Below are 17,881 nucleotides of genomic sequence, written 5' to 3'. Positions count from 1 at the left end.
CACTGAGGACAGAGACCATCGGTGGTCACAGACTGAAAACCATGAGGTGGGCCACACTGAGGAGAAGTCACAAGGTCAGAGAGCACATGAGGTCATGGGAAAACTGAAGCGAAGTCAGCAGGGAAGGCATGCTGAGGTGAAGTCAGCAGGGAGGACACACTGAGGCAAAGTCATGGGGTCGGGGAGCAGGTGAAATCACAGGGTCAGGGAAGACACATTGAGGTGAAGTCACATGGTTGGGAAGGCACACTAAACCAAAGTCAGCAAGGAGGGCATGCTAAAGTGAAGTCACAGAGAGGTCACAGGAGGACACATGAGGTGAAGTCACGGGGTCAGGAGGACACATGAGGTGAAGCCACGGGATCAGGAGGACACACTGAGGTGAAGCCACGGGGTCGGGGAGGACACACTGAGGTGAAGCCACGGGGTCAAGGAGGACACGCTGAGGTGAAGCCACAGGGTGGGGGAGGACATGAAGTGAAGCCACGGGGTCGAGGAGGACACGCTGAGGTGAAGCCACAGGGTTGGGGAGGACACGCTGAGGTGAAGCCACGGGGTCGGGGAGGACACGCTGAGGTGAAGTCATGGGGTTGGGAGGACACGCTGACGTGAAGCCACGGGATCAGGAGGACACACTGAGGTGAAGCCACGGGGTCGGGGAGGACACACTGAGGTGAAGCCACGGGGTCAAGGAGGACACGCTGAGGTGAAGCCACAGGGTCGGGGAGGACATGAAGTGAAGCCACGGGGTCGAGGAGGACACGCTGAGGTGAAGCCACAGGGTTGGGGAGGACACGCTGAGGTGAAGCCACGGGGTCGGGGAGAACACGCTGAGGTGAAGTCATGGGGTTGGGAGGACACGCTGACGTGAAGCCATGGGGTCGGGGAGGACATGCTGAGGTGAAGCCACGGGGTCGGGGAGGACACGCTGAGGTGAAGCCACGGGGTTGGGAGGACACGCTGACGTGAAGCCACGGGGTCGGGGAGGACACGCTGACGTGAAGCCACGGGGTCGGGGAGGACACGCTGAGGTGAAGCCACGGGGTCGGGAGGACACGCTGACGTGAAGCCATGGGGTCGGGGAGGACATGCTGAGGTGAAGCCACGGGGTCGGGGAGGACACGCTGAGGTGAAGTCATGGGGTTGGGAGGACACGGTTACACCTGAGCATTTGGGATCTTGCCACAGGGGGCAGGATCTTGTCCCAAGTGACCCCTACAGATCTGTCGGAACTTACCTATCAGGGTGAAGACTATGAAAAAGATGGCATAGGCTCGGTTCTTGGAATACGCAGGAGTCATAACTGAGAGAAAGAAGTTGCAGAAACTGAAACATGTTCACAACCTCAGCCTCCGATCTAATCCCCATCATGGCCTCACACCACCTGCCCTCTCAACAGATAGAAGGGCTCTGGCTGGGAGACCTAGGAGGCCTTCCTGTCCAAATGCCAATCCTCACACCTCTGCTTACACACCCTTGCAGTGGGGAACTCACTACTTTTCAAGGCTGCTCCCCCCTTACATTAAGCTGAAACCTGCTTCCCTATGAACTCCCCACACACTGAAAGCTCAGCTCTCCCTTGGGTGATGTGCTACGACTCACAGGACATGTGGGGACAATGCTCAGGGTCCCACTGGGTGTGCAAGCTGACGGCTGCCCTCCTGGGAAGGTCTCTATGATGGGGGATCATCCCTGAGCCCAAGACTAAAGTCATGAGCCAGGGTACCCAGGCCACAGCCAGGCCCTAGAGGCCCACAGCACCCCATCCTAGCCACAGCCCTGGCCCACACAGAGCGGCCCCAGCAGCAACCCCAAACGTGAGCACCACAGCAACCTAAGAGCCAGGGCCCATCACCTCAGGGCCAAGCCGCACCCCACAGCTGGGCCTGGGTGGCGACAGGGAAAGTGGCTGGGCCTCAAAGAGGAAGTCATCAGGGAACCCGCCGCACACACCACCAGTTGTTACCGTGCTCATTCTTAGCTTCTCGGTGGAGTCAGGGGACAGGAAAGACAAGGTGAAGGGAACAGAGGAAAAAGGAGGGAGGGAGCCAGCAAAGGAGTGAAGTGGGAGAAAAGGGAAGAAGAGGAAACAGGCAGGAAGGAGAAGGAAAAAGACAAACAGGGAACGAAAAACAAGGAAGGAGTGAGGGAGAGAACCCAACGTCCTCCTTTTCATGCTCCACCCAGGGATAGAAAAGCCTTCTGCACTCCTGCCTCGAGAGCCTGGTGCTGGGGCTCCCCGTTAACCACACCCGCCCCCCAGGCCCTGTGCCCCCTCCCCACACACCGTCGGGGTTGTTGGCAGTGGTCAGCAGCACCAGGAGGGAGGTCAGAGCCTCCGGCAGGTTGCGGAAGTAGATCAGCCTCTCCCGGTCCTGCCCATCACCCTGCTGAGAGCAAACGGGGTGGCTGTGAGGGGCCGGCAGGCCTCTCCCCACCAAGCTAAGGCCTGAAGCCGGCAGAGCTCCATCCGCTGTGGGGCCAGCACCCCTCACCTGCACCTCCCCATCATTTCCCAGCAGACTCTGCACTCATGGCCAGACAGGACCTAACTCAGGGCCTCTGGGCCCAAGAGCCAGTGTCCGGGGAGGCTGTGCACCCGCAGGGACACCGGCCTCTGAAGCGGGTCTGCTCAGAACCACAGGGAAAAGCCTTCAGCAGCCCTGGCTGAGACACACACAGAGAGAGACAGCACACACCATTAACTATACAACCACTAAACAAATACACACGGACACACAGAGACACACAAAGCACGTAGTGCACACCCAGGTGCAGAGACACACACAATTACACAAAGACAGACACACACTCAAAAGATGACTACAGACACAGGGGAGCTCCAGCTCTCCCGGAGTCAGAAGGGACAGTCTCCAGTCCTCCGTCACGGACAGGACAGCCTGGATCCCCCCAATATTGCCACAAACTCAATGGAAACCAGCCATGGCTGACCCCCGGCCACATTCCCAGGACAGAGATGCAGGACAGCTCCAACGCTGAGGATGACAGTGACCCTGGCCAGGACATGAGCGAAGACACACTGGACCACAGATGCATGGTGTGGGGGGACCAGGGTGAGAAGTGGCAGACACCTCCACGCAGCAATAGGCCACTGGGGCCAAGAGGCAGCGAGGAGCGGGAAGGGAAGGGGACCCAGGGGGAGGGCAAAAGACCCCAACCGGAGAAGACGAAGTGGAGGCAGGCGCTGTGGGGCGGACGGTGGTGCAGTCCACCTGATGGCCCCAAACGCCAGGCTGTGGGGGCCTCCATCTAACAGGGGTGTAGAGAAAGCTGGGTCAGGGGCAGGGAGGGGAGAAGAATGGAAGGAGGGAAGGAGGGAAGGAGGAAGAGAGGCAGGAGCAGCCAGGCCCACCAGCCCTGAGCCCATGAGGCCACAGGGACGGGCACACGAAGACTGGTCATTTGAAGAGACCTCTGGGGTCTAGGTGGGCCACCACTGACCCTGGTTACGAGGCTAGAGCAGGCAGCCTCACCGGTCCGCCGCCTCTGCAGGCCCCACAACTACATGGAGGAGAGGGCCGACCTGTCCGTCAATGCCCAGGGCGCCGGCTGGGGAAAGAGCAGAGCGCCGTACCTTCTCGCCTGTGAAGAGCAGCATCCCAAACATGGTGAAGACACACAGGTGAAGCGCCAGCAGCAGCATGACACTGGGGAGACGGACGCGGGCGCTTAGCACACGACACACGCCCCACGCGCCAAACGGGGTGGGGGGCTAGGGGCAGCCGGCCCGAGCACTCGGGGAGCTCCTGCCCTGGAGCCTGACCTGCGCTCAGCTACTGGTGCTGCCCTCAGGGAGCCCTTTCCCTGGCAGGGACAATCGGTACCCCAGGGGCAGTTCCAGGGGGTCCAAGGACCCCTGGACTCTCAGAGGGGAAAGGCCACATCCATCCATCTGGGCTCACGGTGAGGGCTCAACCATGTGAGCCACTGGGGGAAGGGGACTGGGGGCAGAGGGAGGCCTGGGACAGAGAACTGGGGCCGGGGGGGTCATGGGAGGAGAGTGGGGGAGGAGGTGGTCACAGTCACAGCAGGGACAGAAGGGGCGCATCCGCAGGGCTCTGCAGCTGTCGAGCAGAGGGTACAAGGCCACTAAGGGCTGCCAGGAGGCTTCCCCAGGCTGCAGTCCTGGCGCCCCCCCATGGCACAGCATGGAGGCCCGGCACCGAGAGACCACCTGGCCATTTCCGGCAGCGAGGACCGGATACACTTGAGCGTCTTCTTCATCATGGACGAGTTCTGCATCAAGAAGAAGGGGCGAAAAAGCCTACGAATCCGCAGGGGCTGAAAGACAGGAGGAAGGCGCTCTCCACTTCCACCCAGGCCAGAGACTGGAGGTGCCGAAGAGCCGCAGAGCCCCACTCGGACCTCCCGCCGTCACCCACTCACAGCCCTGGCCTCCCTGTCCCTGTCCTCCCCCAGCCCCTGCCAACAGGCCACCCGGCTCCCATCAGCCCTGCAGCCTCAGCCCATGGGGGCCTCCACACCTCTCTACAAAGCTGCCTGTCCCACCCGGGGTGGGGGGGCGGAGGGTGCTGCTCCAAGCTCCTGACTCCTCCGCTGCCCCCACCCCTCCCAGCTGTGGCCCCACCCCCCTCACGCACACACAGCCGCTGGGCCGCAACTCTGCACCCCGCAGTGCCCACACGCAGACACACTCACACACGCATGCGCGCACACACGCACATGCTTGCTGCAAACACACACCCTCTGTGCACATATCCTACACGTGCACACCGCCTGCACACGCACACGCACACGGGTGCACACACAGGCCCCATTTCCTCCTTCCTGTATTCCTTCCCGTCAGAATCTAAGAGAGCCCCCCCCTCCGCCCCGTGCGCAGGACCACCTAGTGTTTTCGAAGGGGCTTCCCTCAGGCGTCCCTTCCCCCTCCCTCCACTAGCAACACACCACATGTTCTAAGACCCTGCACTCGCAACAGAAACACTTGCCCCTCTACCTGTCCCACACGTCCCTGCCCCTGACCCAGCCAGTCCTCCTGTCCGGGACGCCCGCCCCAGCCTCAGTGACCTCCAGGCCTGAGTCTGCCCAGCGCCTCGGGCCATCTCCCCCGTACCTGACCCCCAAGTGCTGATGCCCAGAGCCCCTTCCTCCCCTCTGTTGGCCTCTTGCCTTGGGGAACGTGTCAGGCCACATGGTTTTTTGTTTTCTTGTGGTTTTGTTTTGGTGGTTCATATCTTTTATATAAAAGCGTAACTACCTTCTCTCTTGCAATCACCCCATTTCCTAGGCCACGTGCTTTTAAGTGTCTTGTTATTGCTCCATGGCCCATCCTAGCCCTCAACTGGACTCCCGCCCCACCGGGCATCTTGTCTTAGAAGCCCAGCTGACCACATTCCCTCCCAGCCCAAGGCCCAAGGACTGCCTGGAGGCCCACTCTGGCCCATCCAGGGGCCACCGCCCACTGTCCTGCTGGCTGCAGCCCTCAGCCCACCCCTCTGCTCAGCTGGCAGGCTGTCCCCGTCCCTCCCATGCCCGTGTAAATGCCACCTCCTCTAGCACGGCACCCGTGGCAGTCTGGAGTGCCATGACGTCTCTGCGGTTTCCTCATACCAGAGGTCCCTCTCGCAACAGAACAAGGTCCCAACAGCGCTGGCACACAGCAGACCCTCCAGGTCGTCTGAAGGATCGGGATCCCAAGGCCCGACTCAACCTCCCCGGGCTACACACATTCTCAGGAGGGGCCCCAGCTCCCGGCACGGGACCAGAAAGCCAAAGGAAACAGCAATAAATGGACACTCAGGGCTCTGCCCACCCTCCTGCCCACCCCGTGGGCTGAGGGACCAGCGTCCCCAGCTCACCCGTCCCAGATGGACTCTTGCCTCAGCACCCGTATCCTGAGTCTCTTAGCCATCCCTCTAGGCTAAGAAGCAGCTAAAGGTCCTATGGCACCCACACCCAGGGTCTCGGACCCTCACCTGTAATCAGACACAGACCAGGGTGCAGCTCATACCTCCTGCCAAGAGCCCTCCCCATGCTGGGGCCACATCAAGGTCAAGGAGACAGGGACGCGTGCCTTTATGAAGGACGGGGAGGTACAGTCACAGGACTTAACGCCAATGAGCAGCTGGCCCGGTGCCAGTGAAGCCCCTGGCGAGGCCCACACAGAATCACAGACCACCAACTAACCTGCAGGTACCTCGTCTCCCATGAGAAAGCGCCGCAGCAGAGACCAACTAACCTGCAGGTACCTCATCTCCCATGAGAAAGCACCGCAGCAGAGGCCAACTAACCTGCAGGTACCTCGTCTCCCATGAGAAAGCGCCGCAGCAGAGTCACGACCACGGCCTAGCCAGGGACCGGTGGACCATGTGTGATCTGACCCTCTGCCCACAAGGCAGAGAGAGAGTCCAGGCTGGAGTAGGGGGGAGGCCGCTGGTTCTCCCCGCCCTCCCTCCCCCCGTGCCTGTGTGAGTTATGACTGGCTAGCTGGCGCGGGGAAGAACCTCAGGCCTGGTTCGGACACGGTTCTGGGTGATGCACTGACCCTACCCAGAAGCGGACCCCGTGTGGCGCTACAGCCTCAATCGGGAGCCCCCCCACCCCCAAGGTGGTGCTGAAGGGAGAGCATTTCAGTGGGCAGGGTCCACCCTGTTTGTACTGAGAAGGGTAACAATTCCCACGTGGTGGTCAGGGCACAGAAAGAACAAGCCAGACAAGTGAGGACGAGGTCTAAGAAGCTTGCACGTGGACGGGCAGAGGAAACATCCACGAGACAGAACGACATGTCCTATAATGTCCGAGCCCTTGCCCCCAAGGCCACTACAGATGGCTTGCCCTCTAGAGGCAGAGCCCAGCTCCGCTCACCCACCCCGATGAGGCCCAGGGCAGCTGGGTGGGTGACTGCAATGGGCCCCTTCCCCGGGCAGAGCATGGATCTGTCCTCCCTGGACTGGCAGTTAGGGCTGCCTAGGAGCGCCCCGGGACCACTATCTGAGCCTCAGGGGCCATGCTGCCTCAGACCAGCCCACGGCACTCACCGGCCTCACCACGGCCTCTCCCCTGCAGCGGCCTGCCCGTGGGAGGGCTGGATGGTGCTAGGCAGGCTCCGCGACACCAGCTCCGGGAGGCAGCCCTCGGTGGGACCGGGAGGTGCAGGACAGAACAGAACAGCAACTCCCCCTCTCCCCAGCCCACGATTCAGTGCCCTGCCGCTCTGGAAATGCCCACGCCCGGGGGGGGGGGTGTTCCACGAGGGACACACCGTGAGATTCATGAGCAGCAGGGTGGGGTGCCATGGGGCACACCGCTCCGAACACCAAGGACAGACTGGGGTGCTGCTGCGCAGAGGGGCAGGGAGGTCTAGGTCGGGGATCCTGAGGCACACCAGGTATGAAAGACTATCAGAAACTCCGGGAATCATCAAAGGCAGGCCCACCGAGGACACGGACTGGCCGGGAATGAAGCTCTGGGTCCCCGTTCAAGGTGAAGAAGCCAGAGGAGCCGGGGAGCCGGCTGAGGCTAAGGGCACGGGGACCCTGAGCAGGAGGAACTTATAAGGACCAGTCGGGGCCGCAACCAATAACAACGCAAGTCTGAGAGCTGCGCATGGCCTTCCTCGCTTGTTGCGCAGACGTGGGTCTGTAACGCTCACAAAGCTCTTTCCTGCGAGGAAGTGGGAGGCGGGCACTGTGCCATCCGACCTCCCCGCAGCTCTGCCGCGGGCTCCCCTTCAGCAGCCTGCTTACTCCTGCCAGTGAGGGCACAGGGAAGAGGCTGGGGGGCCAGAGGGGGAGGCGCGACTGCTCCCCGCTGTCCCCTTGCCAGCCCTGGGGTGGTACCCACGCCGGGGGCTGCCAGCCCTCCCACCTTCAGCACTGCCAGAACCAAACAGTCTCCGGTGGGTGATCTGCACCGCCCCCCCCAGAGCCTGGAGGGCAGGGTGCCGCTGCTGGGGGCCCCGCCCCTGAGCCTCCCGCAGCTCTGTGTCCCGCTGCCCCTGCCCCACCCCGTTCTGCTTGGTCGGTTACTCAACACCTGTTTAAGCTTCTATATAAATTCTCTTGCCTAAAGTGCCCCACGAGCTTGTGTCGCTGACTGGCCCTGATGGACATGGCTGTCCCCACACCGACTTTCCCGCTTCTGCTCTATGCAGTCACTGGACTGTGCATCTGGCTGGGGGGCGGGATGGGACTCTAGGCTGACAGAGGCTTTCCCACTGCAGCCCACCCAGAGCTTCGGGCACATGGCCAGGGCGAGGCCCCAAGGCGGCAGGGGACCCAGCTGGTCAAGGAGCTCAGCTGGAAAGTGCTGAGGCAGGAATTAGGAGTCCTCGTGCCCTCCCCAGGCCTCAGTGTCTCCTTCTGCAAGATGGGACAAGGCCCCGTGGCCGATGGCCAACTGAAATGCTAAGAGGGTGTGCAGAGCTGGGCAGGGGAAGGCCATCCAGAGCTTCTGCTCCCAGCTCAGAGCCGCTGCAGCACCTACCTCCTGGCAAACCAGACTCAGAGACACGATCCAGTCCATGAGAGACACGACCAGCACTGCAAGGTAGGCCAGCAGCCAGAGGTTCGTCCGGAACTGGGCCCACCCAACCAGGTAGCTCTGCAAGAGAGGCGGTGGATGAGCGGGTGAGCGGGCAGCCCCACAGACGCCAGCCCTGCAGCCGGCCCGAGGCTGTCAATGGCCACGGGTGAGGCTGGGGCAGCCAGAGCAGAGAGCACTTTGGCGAGCGGTGTGGCCTCCAAGTGACCTGGGGAGCAAGAAGCTGAGCCCTCACCCAGCCCACTGGTGACCTCTGCCAGCCAGTGGTCTCGGGCTCAGCACTTAACCACTCCAGCCTGCTACCACATCGGTAACAGGGTCTGAGCCGTCCTGCCCATCCCAACGGTCAGGTTAGCTTATGTACAGGAACCATTCTGGAAAAGAGCCATTCTGGAAAAGGGGCTTTGCCGATCGAGGCTGTAACACCACACATGGTCTGCTTCTGGTTGGGCTGGCCCACACCCAGAACCATCTATAAACCAGGGGGGCACCTGGGTGGCTCAGTCAGTGAAGCGTCTGCCTTTGGCTCAGGTCATGAACTCAGGGTCCTGGGATCAAAACACGCATCGGGCTCCCTGCTCTGCGGAGGGTCTGCTTCTCTCTCTGCTCCTACCCCTGCTTATGCTCGCTCCCTTCTCTCTCTCAAATAAATAAACGAAGTCTTTAAAAAATGTCTGAAAAAAAAAAAAAATAAAAATCAACCAGGCCTGAGGTCTTCCTCTGAGGCCAGCTGGCCAGTCGTCACGAGCCCCACAGATGGCAGGGGCATCCAGAGGTCACTGCGTGCAGATAAAAACGTACACTCGCTCTAACTTTGAGACTTCCCGAACGCACCAGCCATTCAAAAACTACGAATGAGAACAACTTCTCACCAGTTTCAGTTCCAGTTTAAAAACCCCCAAAGCTCCTAAACACACCAAGGGCTGAAGAAGAAACAACATGAAGCTGCCCAGGGCCCTCGCCCACAGCCCTCCGCGTGAGCCCCAGAGGCCTGAGGCCACCCCCACAGCAGGACGCCCAGCGGGTGCCGGGCGGAGGCACTGCCTGAGTCTGGGGACAGCCCGCCGCACTGCATGGCCAGCTACAACCCGAAGGCCCAGCACTGCAGCACAGGAATCGCCCCTGTCTGACAAAAGGAACAACGTGTGACCCGCAGCCAGGCCCGGCCTCTCGGCCCCTCTGTGTCTCAGCGGGAAGCCACTAGGGCTCTGAACCTCTGACGTGGCTCAGAAGCTCAAACGAGCAAGGCGGGGCCCACCTCCAGCTTCTGGAAGGACTCAGGTCAGACAGAATCTAGAGTCAGGCACACACCACGTGGCAACAGGCCCCTTTCCACCCCACCCGCACCGCCTCCTGTGTTCCTCTCTTCTTGGGGGTGGGACGCTGGGCCATGAGAGAGACCACTGGTCCTGCCTTGTTCTACGGGGGTCTCTCCTCACAGGGGCACTGCCAGACCCTCAGCCACTCCCAGAGGTCCCACAAGGCCGTGCACCTGGCATGGCCAAACCCCGACTCAGTTTAGTCTGGAGAGGGCAGAGAGCCGACACAGCCTCTGCTTCAATGCCCAGAACTCTCCACCAACCCAGGCCTCTGCTCCGAGGGTCAAAGTGCACAGTCCGAGAAAAAGGCAGCTAGCTCCAGAAGTATAAAAATTAATCAAAAAAGCAGCAGACAGGCCAGGAAGGCACTGGCCCCTGGGCTGTGGCACCTGACGGTGCCCACCTCACCTTCACAGAGACGTCAGCCACAAAGACCAGCAGGCAGAGCATCTCGACGCTCTCGGTCAGGCCACAGGGGGGATTCCAAGGGGCCGAGCGGTAGCGGACATCCGCGGTGCTAGTGAGCGAGGACGGGGTCTCAATAAAAGCCAAAAACAGGATCAAGAAGATGGTGAAACTCAATATCCTGAAAAAAGAACAAAAACTAATTAAAATGCATGAACCAGCAGGGCTGTGGGCCAAAAGCCAGATCCACAGGCAGGATGCCCGGGGAGATAGCAGGACAGACCCCATGGTTTCAAAAGGCAAAGCCCACACTGCCTGGTTTGTGCCCATCTCGAGCGGTCAGACAGCAGCACTCAGCTCAAGGCTCGAAGGCCATGGCTGAAACTCATCACCAGAAGAGCCCCTCTTTCCTCGGGCTGGGCTCCTTGTTCCAGGAAGGAGGGAAAAGCAGCTCCTTCTCCACCATGAGGAGGCGGAACCTGCCTGGACCCTGAGGTCAGCCTCCCCCCACCCAGCCAGGCCACAGGAACCCCCCCGCTGCACGCGTGGGCCTTCTCACCATTGGCACGCGTTCGAGTAATACAACCGATAAAGCCACATCGACCTGGCGTCCATGCGGTGGTTAATGGAGCGATACTGAAAGTAAACATCACACAGGGGAGCATGAGTGGGGGTCCCCTCAGAGCCGCACAGCCTGGCCAGCCACAGGCCAGGCACCCACTGACCCCACAACAGGCCCCCAGGCAGGGAGACAGGCCGTGGACAAAGAGCTCTCTGGTGACCCCACAGGGGCACCAAAAACGTCCACAGCACGGATACCCACTGCCAAACATACAGCCGTGCCCGCTGCCTGCCTGCAACGCTCTCCCCTCTGCTGTGAAGGCCCCCACGACTGTGCCACTGTCCAGGATGCCCCCGGCCTAGTCCCCCACAAGGCACGTTGCTCCCTTCCATATCCTATTTCCCGAATTGAGCCTGGGTGTTGTTTTCCAGCAGGCGATGGTCTGACCATCTTTGGGCATCTTTCACGGGACCTGGGAGAGGCAGGCACAGGACAGGCCCTCAGTAGGCGGTAACTCAACAAAACGAGTAATGACTGATTCTAGGACTCAAGAGAAGAACACCAGTGCCCACCTGCTTTAGGGAGGACCCCAGGTGAGCTGTGCCCAAAGGCCCCATCATCACGGTTATGATGGCCACACAGTCCAGCCACCAAGGCCCTGGCCCCAGGACAGCAAGGAGAGGACCAGCAGGGCAGCCATCACCCAGTCCCCACAAAACCCAGAGACGAGCCCAGGCCCAGCCACTGGGAGCAGGTCCCGCCCACCTGGAGGGCATCTTCAATGAAGACAGCAGCCTGGTCAAAGCAGACCTCCCGCCTGGACACAGCGCCTGCAGACAGAGAGAACGCATCGGGTGACAAGGCGGATCACATGACGCTCACCTGCTACAGGTTCAACTGAGATCAAGGAAAGAACCTGGAGGCGTTGTTTTCCAAGGCTCTGCAATGAGATCCCTTCACCCTGCAGCAAGTTCTCACACGAGAGCCCCAGGACTGGCCCGGCACACAGCATGCCCGTAAGCGGGCAGCTGTGGCTACCCTCCCGCCGACATCACCCACCAGCAAGCTCAGGTGTCAGGGCACAGGAGGATGGATGGGGCCTCTGTGAGCCCCAGCAGGCTCCCGACTACGAGGGGCCTTCAGGACAAGTCAGGCGGCTCGAAGCCTCATTCCAGCATCCCCACCCCTGCCCATACAGGAGCCATAAGCTGCACACTAGATCAGTCCCCACAGCCTTGGGTTCCGGCCACTGCTCGAGGCCAAGTGCCGCCTCTGTGGCCGCGTGGAGAAACCACTGCTTGCCACAAAGGGAGAAGAAAGGCATGGGGAGCGGTGGCTCACAGCAACAGCCACTGCCCAAGGTCCCTGAGAGAAGGTGCAGCCCAAGCAGCCCAGGCTCCAGGCAGGGGCAGAGCCGGCACGCAGCACCCAGCAGCTCCCAGATCCAGGCTTGGAAACGAGGGGGCAGCTGTTTCTGTTGAAGATTCTACTTTCACCTCTGGGCCATAGCCAGCAGTTTCTAAAACCACCCGTACCTCGTATGGAGAGAGGCAGCGACACGCAGGCTTCTAGCGCAGACGTACGGAAGCCCGAGGCAGAGCGGGCAGTGCGCCACTGTCTACTCTGCCCACCACCCCCAGGGAAGCAGCTGCCCCAGTCTCAGGGCTCCTGCCACAGGGCCAGGGCAGGGGGCAATCAGGGAGATGGGGGACCCTGGACAGAAGTAGGAGGTAAGACTCCAGCCTGGATCTGCCATCACACTGCTGTGTCACCCAAAGCAAGCACCCTCCTCTATCTGGGCCTCAGTTTCCCCCCACGTACAAGCACCATGCTCCTCACCCTGAGGAGCCCTAAAAGTTCTCCCAGGGAGGCTGTGAGGGTGGCGACTACCTGCTTTCCCTAATAGCGTCCTGAGAACCAAGATCAGACAGCACGCCGGTCTACTCCCTACTGTACCCACAGAGCCCAGGACCGGGCAGGGCTTGGAACACAGCGTCCTCAAAGCTGAGTGAGTGAACAGCCCCGAGGGGAGGCTGCGAGGGCCCACGAGGGGCCCCATATTACCCAACCCCCGGATAAGAGATGAGATCGCCACCTGGAAAGATCTAAGGATATAAGCTTCTTAGACAAGAAGAGCCTCTGGGTTCCCTTTAGGCCCAGATGCGGGGTGCAGCTCATGCCCAGGCAAGCCATCACAGGCCAGGGGTGTCAGGTACCCCAGGAACTTCCCAGCACACATCAGACCTCCTTCCTGGGCTGCAGGGCACCAAACCTCAGAAAGGCCACCCCACCTGCTTTGCAGTCCCTGACACCAGCAACCAGGGGAATCTTGTCACAAACCCTCAGTCGTGAGTATGTCACAGATTCCCACGAGTCCCCAGTGCTACTGGAAAAAGGCCACACTGAACCCACTTGGCACTATGGTGCCCACCTCACCCACTCACAGCCCATCCTGCTGCTTTCCCCACCCTATGCCCTCCACACCGCTCATCCTGAACTTGGCTCTGCCAAGACCAAGTTCTCCCAAGACTCCAAGCCCTTGCCCAGGCTGTTGGCCCTACCAGGAGCGCTGTCTCCCAACGTGGTGGTCTAGGGACCACCACCCCAGGTGGCAATCAGTGGGCACACCAGGTCGGAGCTTCAAGGTAGAACGTGTGCTGCAGAGAGCAGAGGACAACAGGGACTCAAACACCACATCCCACAGCAGCCCAGGACCAGCCTCTGTGCCCCAAGCCTCCACTCCTTCCTGTTCCAGGCTCCACCCTGTATGACCTCCCTGGGGCCCCAACCAGCTCCCTGATGACCCTGAACAGGCCTCTTCACCTCTGTGCATCAGTTCCCCCCCCTCACGGGTCATACACGATGGGACAGAAGTGCAGACTGAATGGGTTGCTGTAGCTATTTGCTGCTTTTATTCTAGAAGCCCCTTCCATAGTGTGGTGCTCCCTCATCCTGACTTCTCCATAACCAGAAAAAGGGTGACAAGAGGAACGAGAAGAGGGAACAGCTACCCTTGCCCAATGAGGTGAGGCTGGATCGGAAGGACGTGACTGCAGGGTCTGCAGGGCACCCAGCAGCATAGTCCCCCGACCCGGCAGCAGGAGGATCCGACTGCAGGACACGCAAACTCTGTGCACAGAGCCCCACCTAGGAACCCCCACGGGAGCTGAGGGCAAACCAGCCATTCTCAGTCGCCACCACCCCGGGGCCAAGGAGCCAAGCCAGGGAGACTCAAAACACAGGGTGTCCCATGACATTCTCAGGAGCCCTCATGGAGGTCATGGCGTCAGGACTAGAAGCCCTCACTCGCCATCCACACTGCCTGGCCCTGGCCCCTCTCTTACAGTGCAGGTCTCATGTGTCTGCCATCCACTCGGCCAGGACCGGGACCTGTGACTGTCACAGTGCTCTGTGCAGAACGGCCCTCAGCACCGACCGCTCGAGCTCCGCCATGTGGCCAGGCCCTGCGCCGAGGGCATTCCCAGCATTCTCTCTGAATCTTCACAACACTCAAGTCAGCCCCTCTGACTACCTCCCTTTCATTAAAGCTCAGAAAGGTCAGGCAACCTGCCAAGGTCACACAGCCAGAAGTGGTAGCACCAGAAAGGCACCCTCACCTCCAGACACAAAGCCTTAATGACCTACGTCCCTTGCCCAAGGACCTGTGAGGCCTGGCACAGGCTGGATGGAGAACCTTCCTGGGGACAGCCTCTGAGATGGGCAGGCAGGTGGCTGCCCACGCCTCTAGTTTTTCCACCTCTTATCAGGAACCCTCCAACCCCATTGTCCACGGATGGGCACACACTACTACGGCCCCCTCCCAGACAGAGGAAGAAAGCAAGCCCAGAAAGGGAAAGTGCTCCTGAAAGGAACGCCCAGCATGACACTAGCAGCAGCAGCACCAGATCCCAGAGCTGACCTTGGACAGGTCCCAGAGACTCTCTGGGCCTTGGTTTTCTCCTCTGTAAAATGAGGTTGAAGCCCTTCCATCACTGACCCAGCACCCAACCCCCCTGACGTCTGCCAGAGACAGACGGACTCCACCCACCCGCCCTCCTCAGGATTCAGCAACTTCTCTGCTGGTAAACAGGAAGGGCAGGAGGGAGCTGCAGAGGGCAAAGGGAGGAAGCTGCCCTGGTCTGAGGAGGCCAGCCCCAAACCCAAGCTGAAGGGGCACCAGACTCTGGGGAGACTCCAGCACCGAGACTGAGAGGGTAGACTGAAAGGACTCCTAAGTCTACTCCCAGCTGGGCTCGAACCCCACGCCAGCCACTTCGCGGCTGTGTGACCTTGGGTAGGGGAACGCCCCTCTCTGTGCCTCAGTTTCCCCCATCATAACCTGGAGGAAAACGGAAGTGCTGCCTCCTAGGAGCCACCAAGGCGATCCGCGAGGGCTGGGTCTACCCGAGGTCCATCGAGGGGGCTGCACGCGGCTGCGGGGCGCGGGCGGCCGGCTAGGCGAAGCCTCTCGGGCCGGCAGGTCGGAGGCAGGGCGCGACCCCGCAGCGCGTGGCCGACCCTGCCGCCCGCTCCTCCGCAGGGAGCAGCCCCCCGCCCTCGGGGGGCGATTCCCCTCGCTCCCCGCGCCCGCTCAGACCCCGGCCCCTGGGGCGCGCCCGCAGCGGCGACACCGAACGGCGCAGAGCCAGCAGGACCCCACACACAACCCCCACGGCCCGCTCCCCTCCCCGGGCCGCCGCTCACCAGGGCCGTCGCGGACGCTGCGGCAAGCGGCTGAGCCCGCCGGGCAGTCGCTGCCACTGCCGCCCCGGGCCCGGCTCAAAAGGGGCTCCGACTCCGCCCCGGGGTCCGCCATGGACCACCGCACGCCTCTGGGACCCTCCCCGAAGCGCAGGACGCGGAGCGCACGCTACACTGCGCAGGCGTGGCGTCCCCGGCCCCGGAGGTCGGGGAGAGAAGCTGACGACACTGTGACGTTAGGGGATGCCCCTTCGCTACCAGCCAATAAGAATGGAGGGTTCGCGTGGAGGCGGGGCTTTCCCGGCTCTGCCTCTCAGGGGGTGGAGCTCAGCTGCCTACTCACCCTGGGAGGAGCTCTTAAGGACCGTTTTATGGCTGAGAGGAGTGCCTTACCAAAGACTGGCGCTAGGAGCTCCTGGGCACTGGTTAGAAAGGCAGATTCCTGGGCCTTCCCCTACCTGCTGAATCAGAAACTGGGGGCGGAGCCCAAGAATCTGTGTTTTGTTTGTGAGTGTTGAGTACATAGGGATCACGACCAAAGGACCGCCCCCAAAATGGAACTTGAGTTTACCATCTAGTTATGAAATTAGTAAGATTAAATATAATTAAGAGTAAGGTTTAAAAAGACATGGGGCACCTGGGTGGCTCAGTTGTTAAGCGTCTGCCTTCGGCTCAGGGCGTGATCCCGGCGTTATGGGATCGAGCCCCACATCAGGCTCCTCCGCCATGAGCCTGCTTCTTCCTCTCCCACTCCCCCTGCTTGTGTTCCCTCTCTTGCTGGCTGTCTCTATCTCTGTCAAGTAAATAAATAAAATCTTTTAAAAAGTAAAATAAAATAAAAATAAAAAGACAACTGGCACACTTGAAAGAAATATTTACAACATACAGATGAAGTGTTTCCAAATAACACATAAATAGCTTGTTTTCCATTGCTGCAGTGACACACTACTGCAAATTTACCAAAAACACCTGCCATTTATCATCTCTCAGTCCCGGAGGTCAGAAGCCCGGGGGCTGGACTGGGTCCTCATGTCGGGGCCTCACAAGGTCTAAGTCAAGCGTCAGGGCCAGGCTCATTCACGGGGCTAGCTAGGACTGTGGTCCCTGTTTCTTGCTGGTTGTCGACCAGAGGTCATTCTCAGCTCCCAGAGACCATCACATTCCTTCCCTCATGGCCCCTTCCATCATCAAAGCCAGCAAGAGTGCGCTGAATCTCTCTCATGCTTTGAATGAGATGGTTCAAAATGCAGCAAGATGCTTCCATCTCTCCAACTTCCTCCCTCTGCCACATCTCGTTCCCTTTAAGGGCTCCTTTGAGTACACTGGTCGCATCAGATAAATCTTCTTTCAAGATGAGCTGATTAGTAACTTTAATTACATCTACAAATCCCTTTTGCCAACTATACTACCTTAACCACTGGTGCGATGCTGGGAGGTGAAGGCACCAGGAACCAAAATTCTGCCTCCCATAGAGCTCTTAAAAATCAGGAAGAAAGGGACGTGTGGGTGGACTCAGTCGGTTGAGCATCTGCCTTCAGCTAGGGTCATGATCCCAGGGTAGTGGGATCGAGTCCCACATCAGGCTCCCTGCTCAGCGGGGAGCCTGCTTCTCGTTCTGCCTGCCGCTGCCCCTGCTTGTGCTTGCGCACTCTCTCTCTCTCTGGCAAATAAATAAAATATTTATTTTTTAAAAAGTCAGTAAGAAAAAATTAAATTCTCCTTAGGTGGGAAAGGAACAAAGGACTTAAACCAGAAGTTCACAAAAGAGGAACTATGATGTAAATGCTTGAAACGAAGCTTCACCTCATTAAAATACAAAGAGATGGAAATTAAAATAACAATAAAAATCATTGAGTCAATCAGTTAGCAAATATTGAAAAGCGGGAGTGCAAGAGTGTGGTTATCCCAGGAGAGTAGAGAGAAATCCTAGAATTTGTTCATGGGCTTGATTTTTTTTTTTTTTAACAAGAAGCATGCATTTTACAACCTGAAAAAAGTAAGATACTTTTGTTCTGGAAAAAGAAAGCAACAGATGGATGGAGAACTTTGTAAAAACCGACCCATCTGCCAAGGATTTGTCTTTATTGCAACTGAAGAATTCCCTTTAGGTTTGGGCACAGACTCAAGGAGGCCCAAGTGGAATGCAAGGCAGTAAAAGCACTTGGTGAAAATTAATTAAAGGAAACCTCATTTAAAATGGAGTGGGGAGGAGATGCCTGGGTGGCTCAGTTGTTAGCATCTGTCTTCGGCTCAGGTCATTATCCCAGGGTCCTGGAATCCTGCCCTGCATGTGGAGGGGGGGGCGGTCCCTGCTCTGGGGGGAGTCTGCTTCTCCCTCTCCCTCTGCCCCTCATGCTAGCACACTCTC

The 17,881-nt window shown here is 59.6% G+C and overlaps 1 protein-coding gene across 7 annotated transcripts in view; it reads right to left on the bottom strand.

Moving 5' to 3' along the window:
• The window catches only part of TPCN2 (two pore segment channel 2), a 29,675-nt gene extending 13,954 nt beyond the window's left edge, over nucleotides 1-15,721 (bottom strand). For 2 of the 7 annotated variants that reach the window (XM_026482979.4, XM_026482981.4), the window contains exons 1-9: nucleotides 15,517-15,721; nucleotides 11,578-11,642; nucleotides 10,810-10,886; nucleotides 10,254-10,431; nucleotides 8,470-8,586; nucleotides 4,196-4,302; nucleotides 3,596-3,668; nucleotides 2,288-2,390; nucleotides 1,238-1,303 (exon numbers count right to left, since the gene is read on the bottom strand). In XM_026482979.4, the coding sequence (XP_026338764.1) occupies nucleotides 1,238-1,303; nucleotides 2,288-2,390; nucleotides 3,596-3,668; nucleotides 4,196-4,302; nucleotides 8,470-8,586; nucleotides 10,254-10,431; nucleotides 10,810-10,886; nucleotides 11,578-11,642; nucleotides 15,517-15,628 (898 nt within the window). In that variant the 5' untranslated portion in view covers nucleotides 15,629-15,721. The remainder of the gene's footprint in view (nucleotides 1-1,237; nucleotides 1,304-2,287; nucleotides 2,391-3,595; nucleotides 3,669-4,195; nucleotides 4,303-8,469; nucleotides 8,587-10,253; nucleotides 10,432-10,809; nucleotides 10,887-11,577; nucleotides 11,643-15,516) is intronic. The other 5 variants (XM_057317373.1, XM_057317374.1, XR_003312270.3 and 2 more) reach the window with 4 other exon arrangements.
• Between the last annotated feature and the right edge of the window lie 2,160 nt (nucleotides 15,722-17,881).

The sequence above is a fragment of the Ursus arctos genome, unplaced genomic scaffold (assembly GCF_023065955.2).
Source record: "Ursus arctos isolate Adak ecotype North America unplaced genomic scaffold, UrsArc2.0 scaffold_23, whole genome shotgun sequence".
Classification (NCBI taxonomy): domain Eukaryota; kingdom Metazoa; phylum Chordata; class Mammalia; order Carnivora; family Ursidae; genus Ursus; species Ursus arctos.
This window is presented reverse-complemented; position numbering and strand designations above follow the sequence as displayed.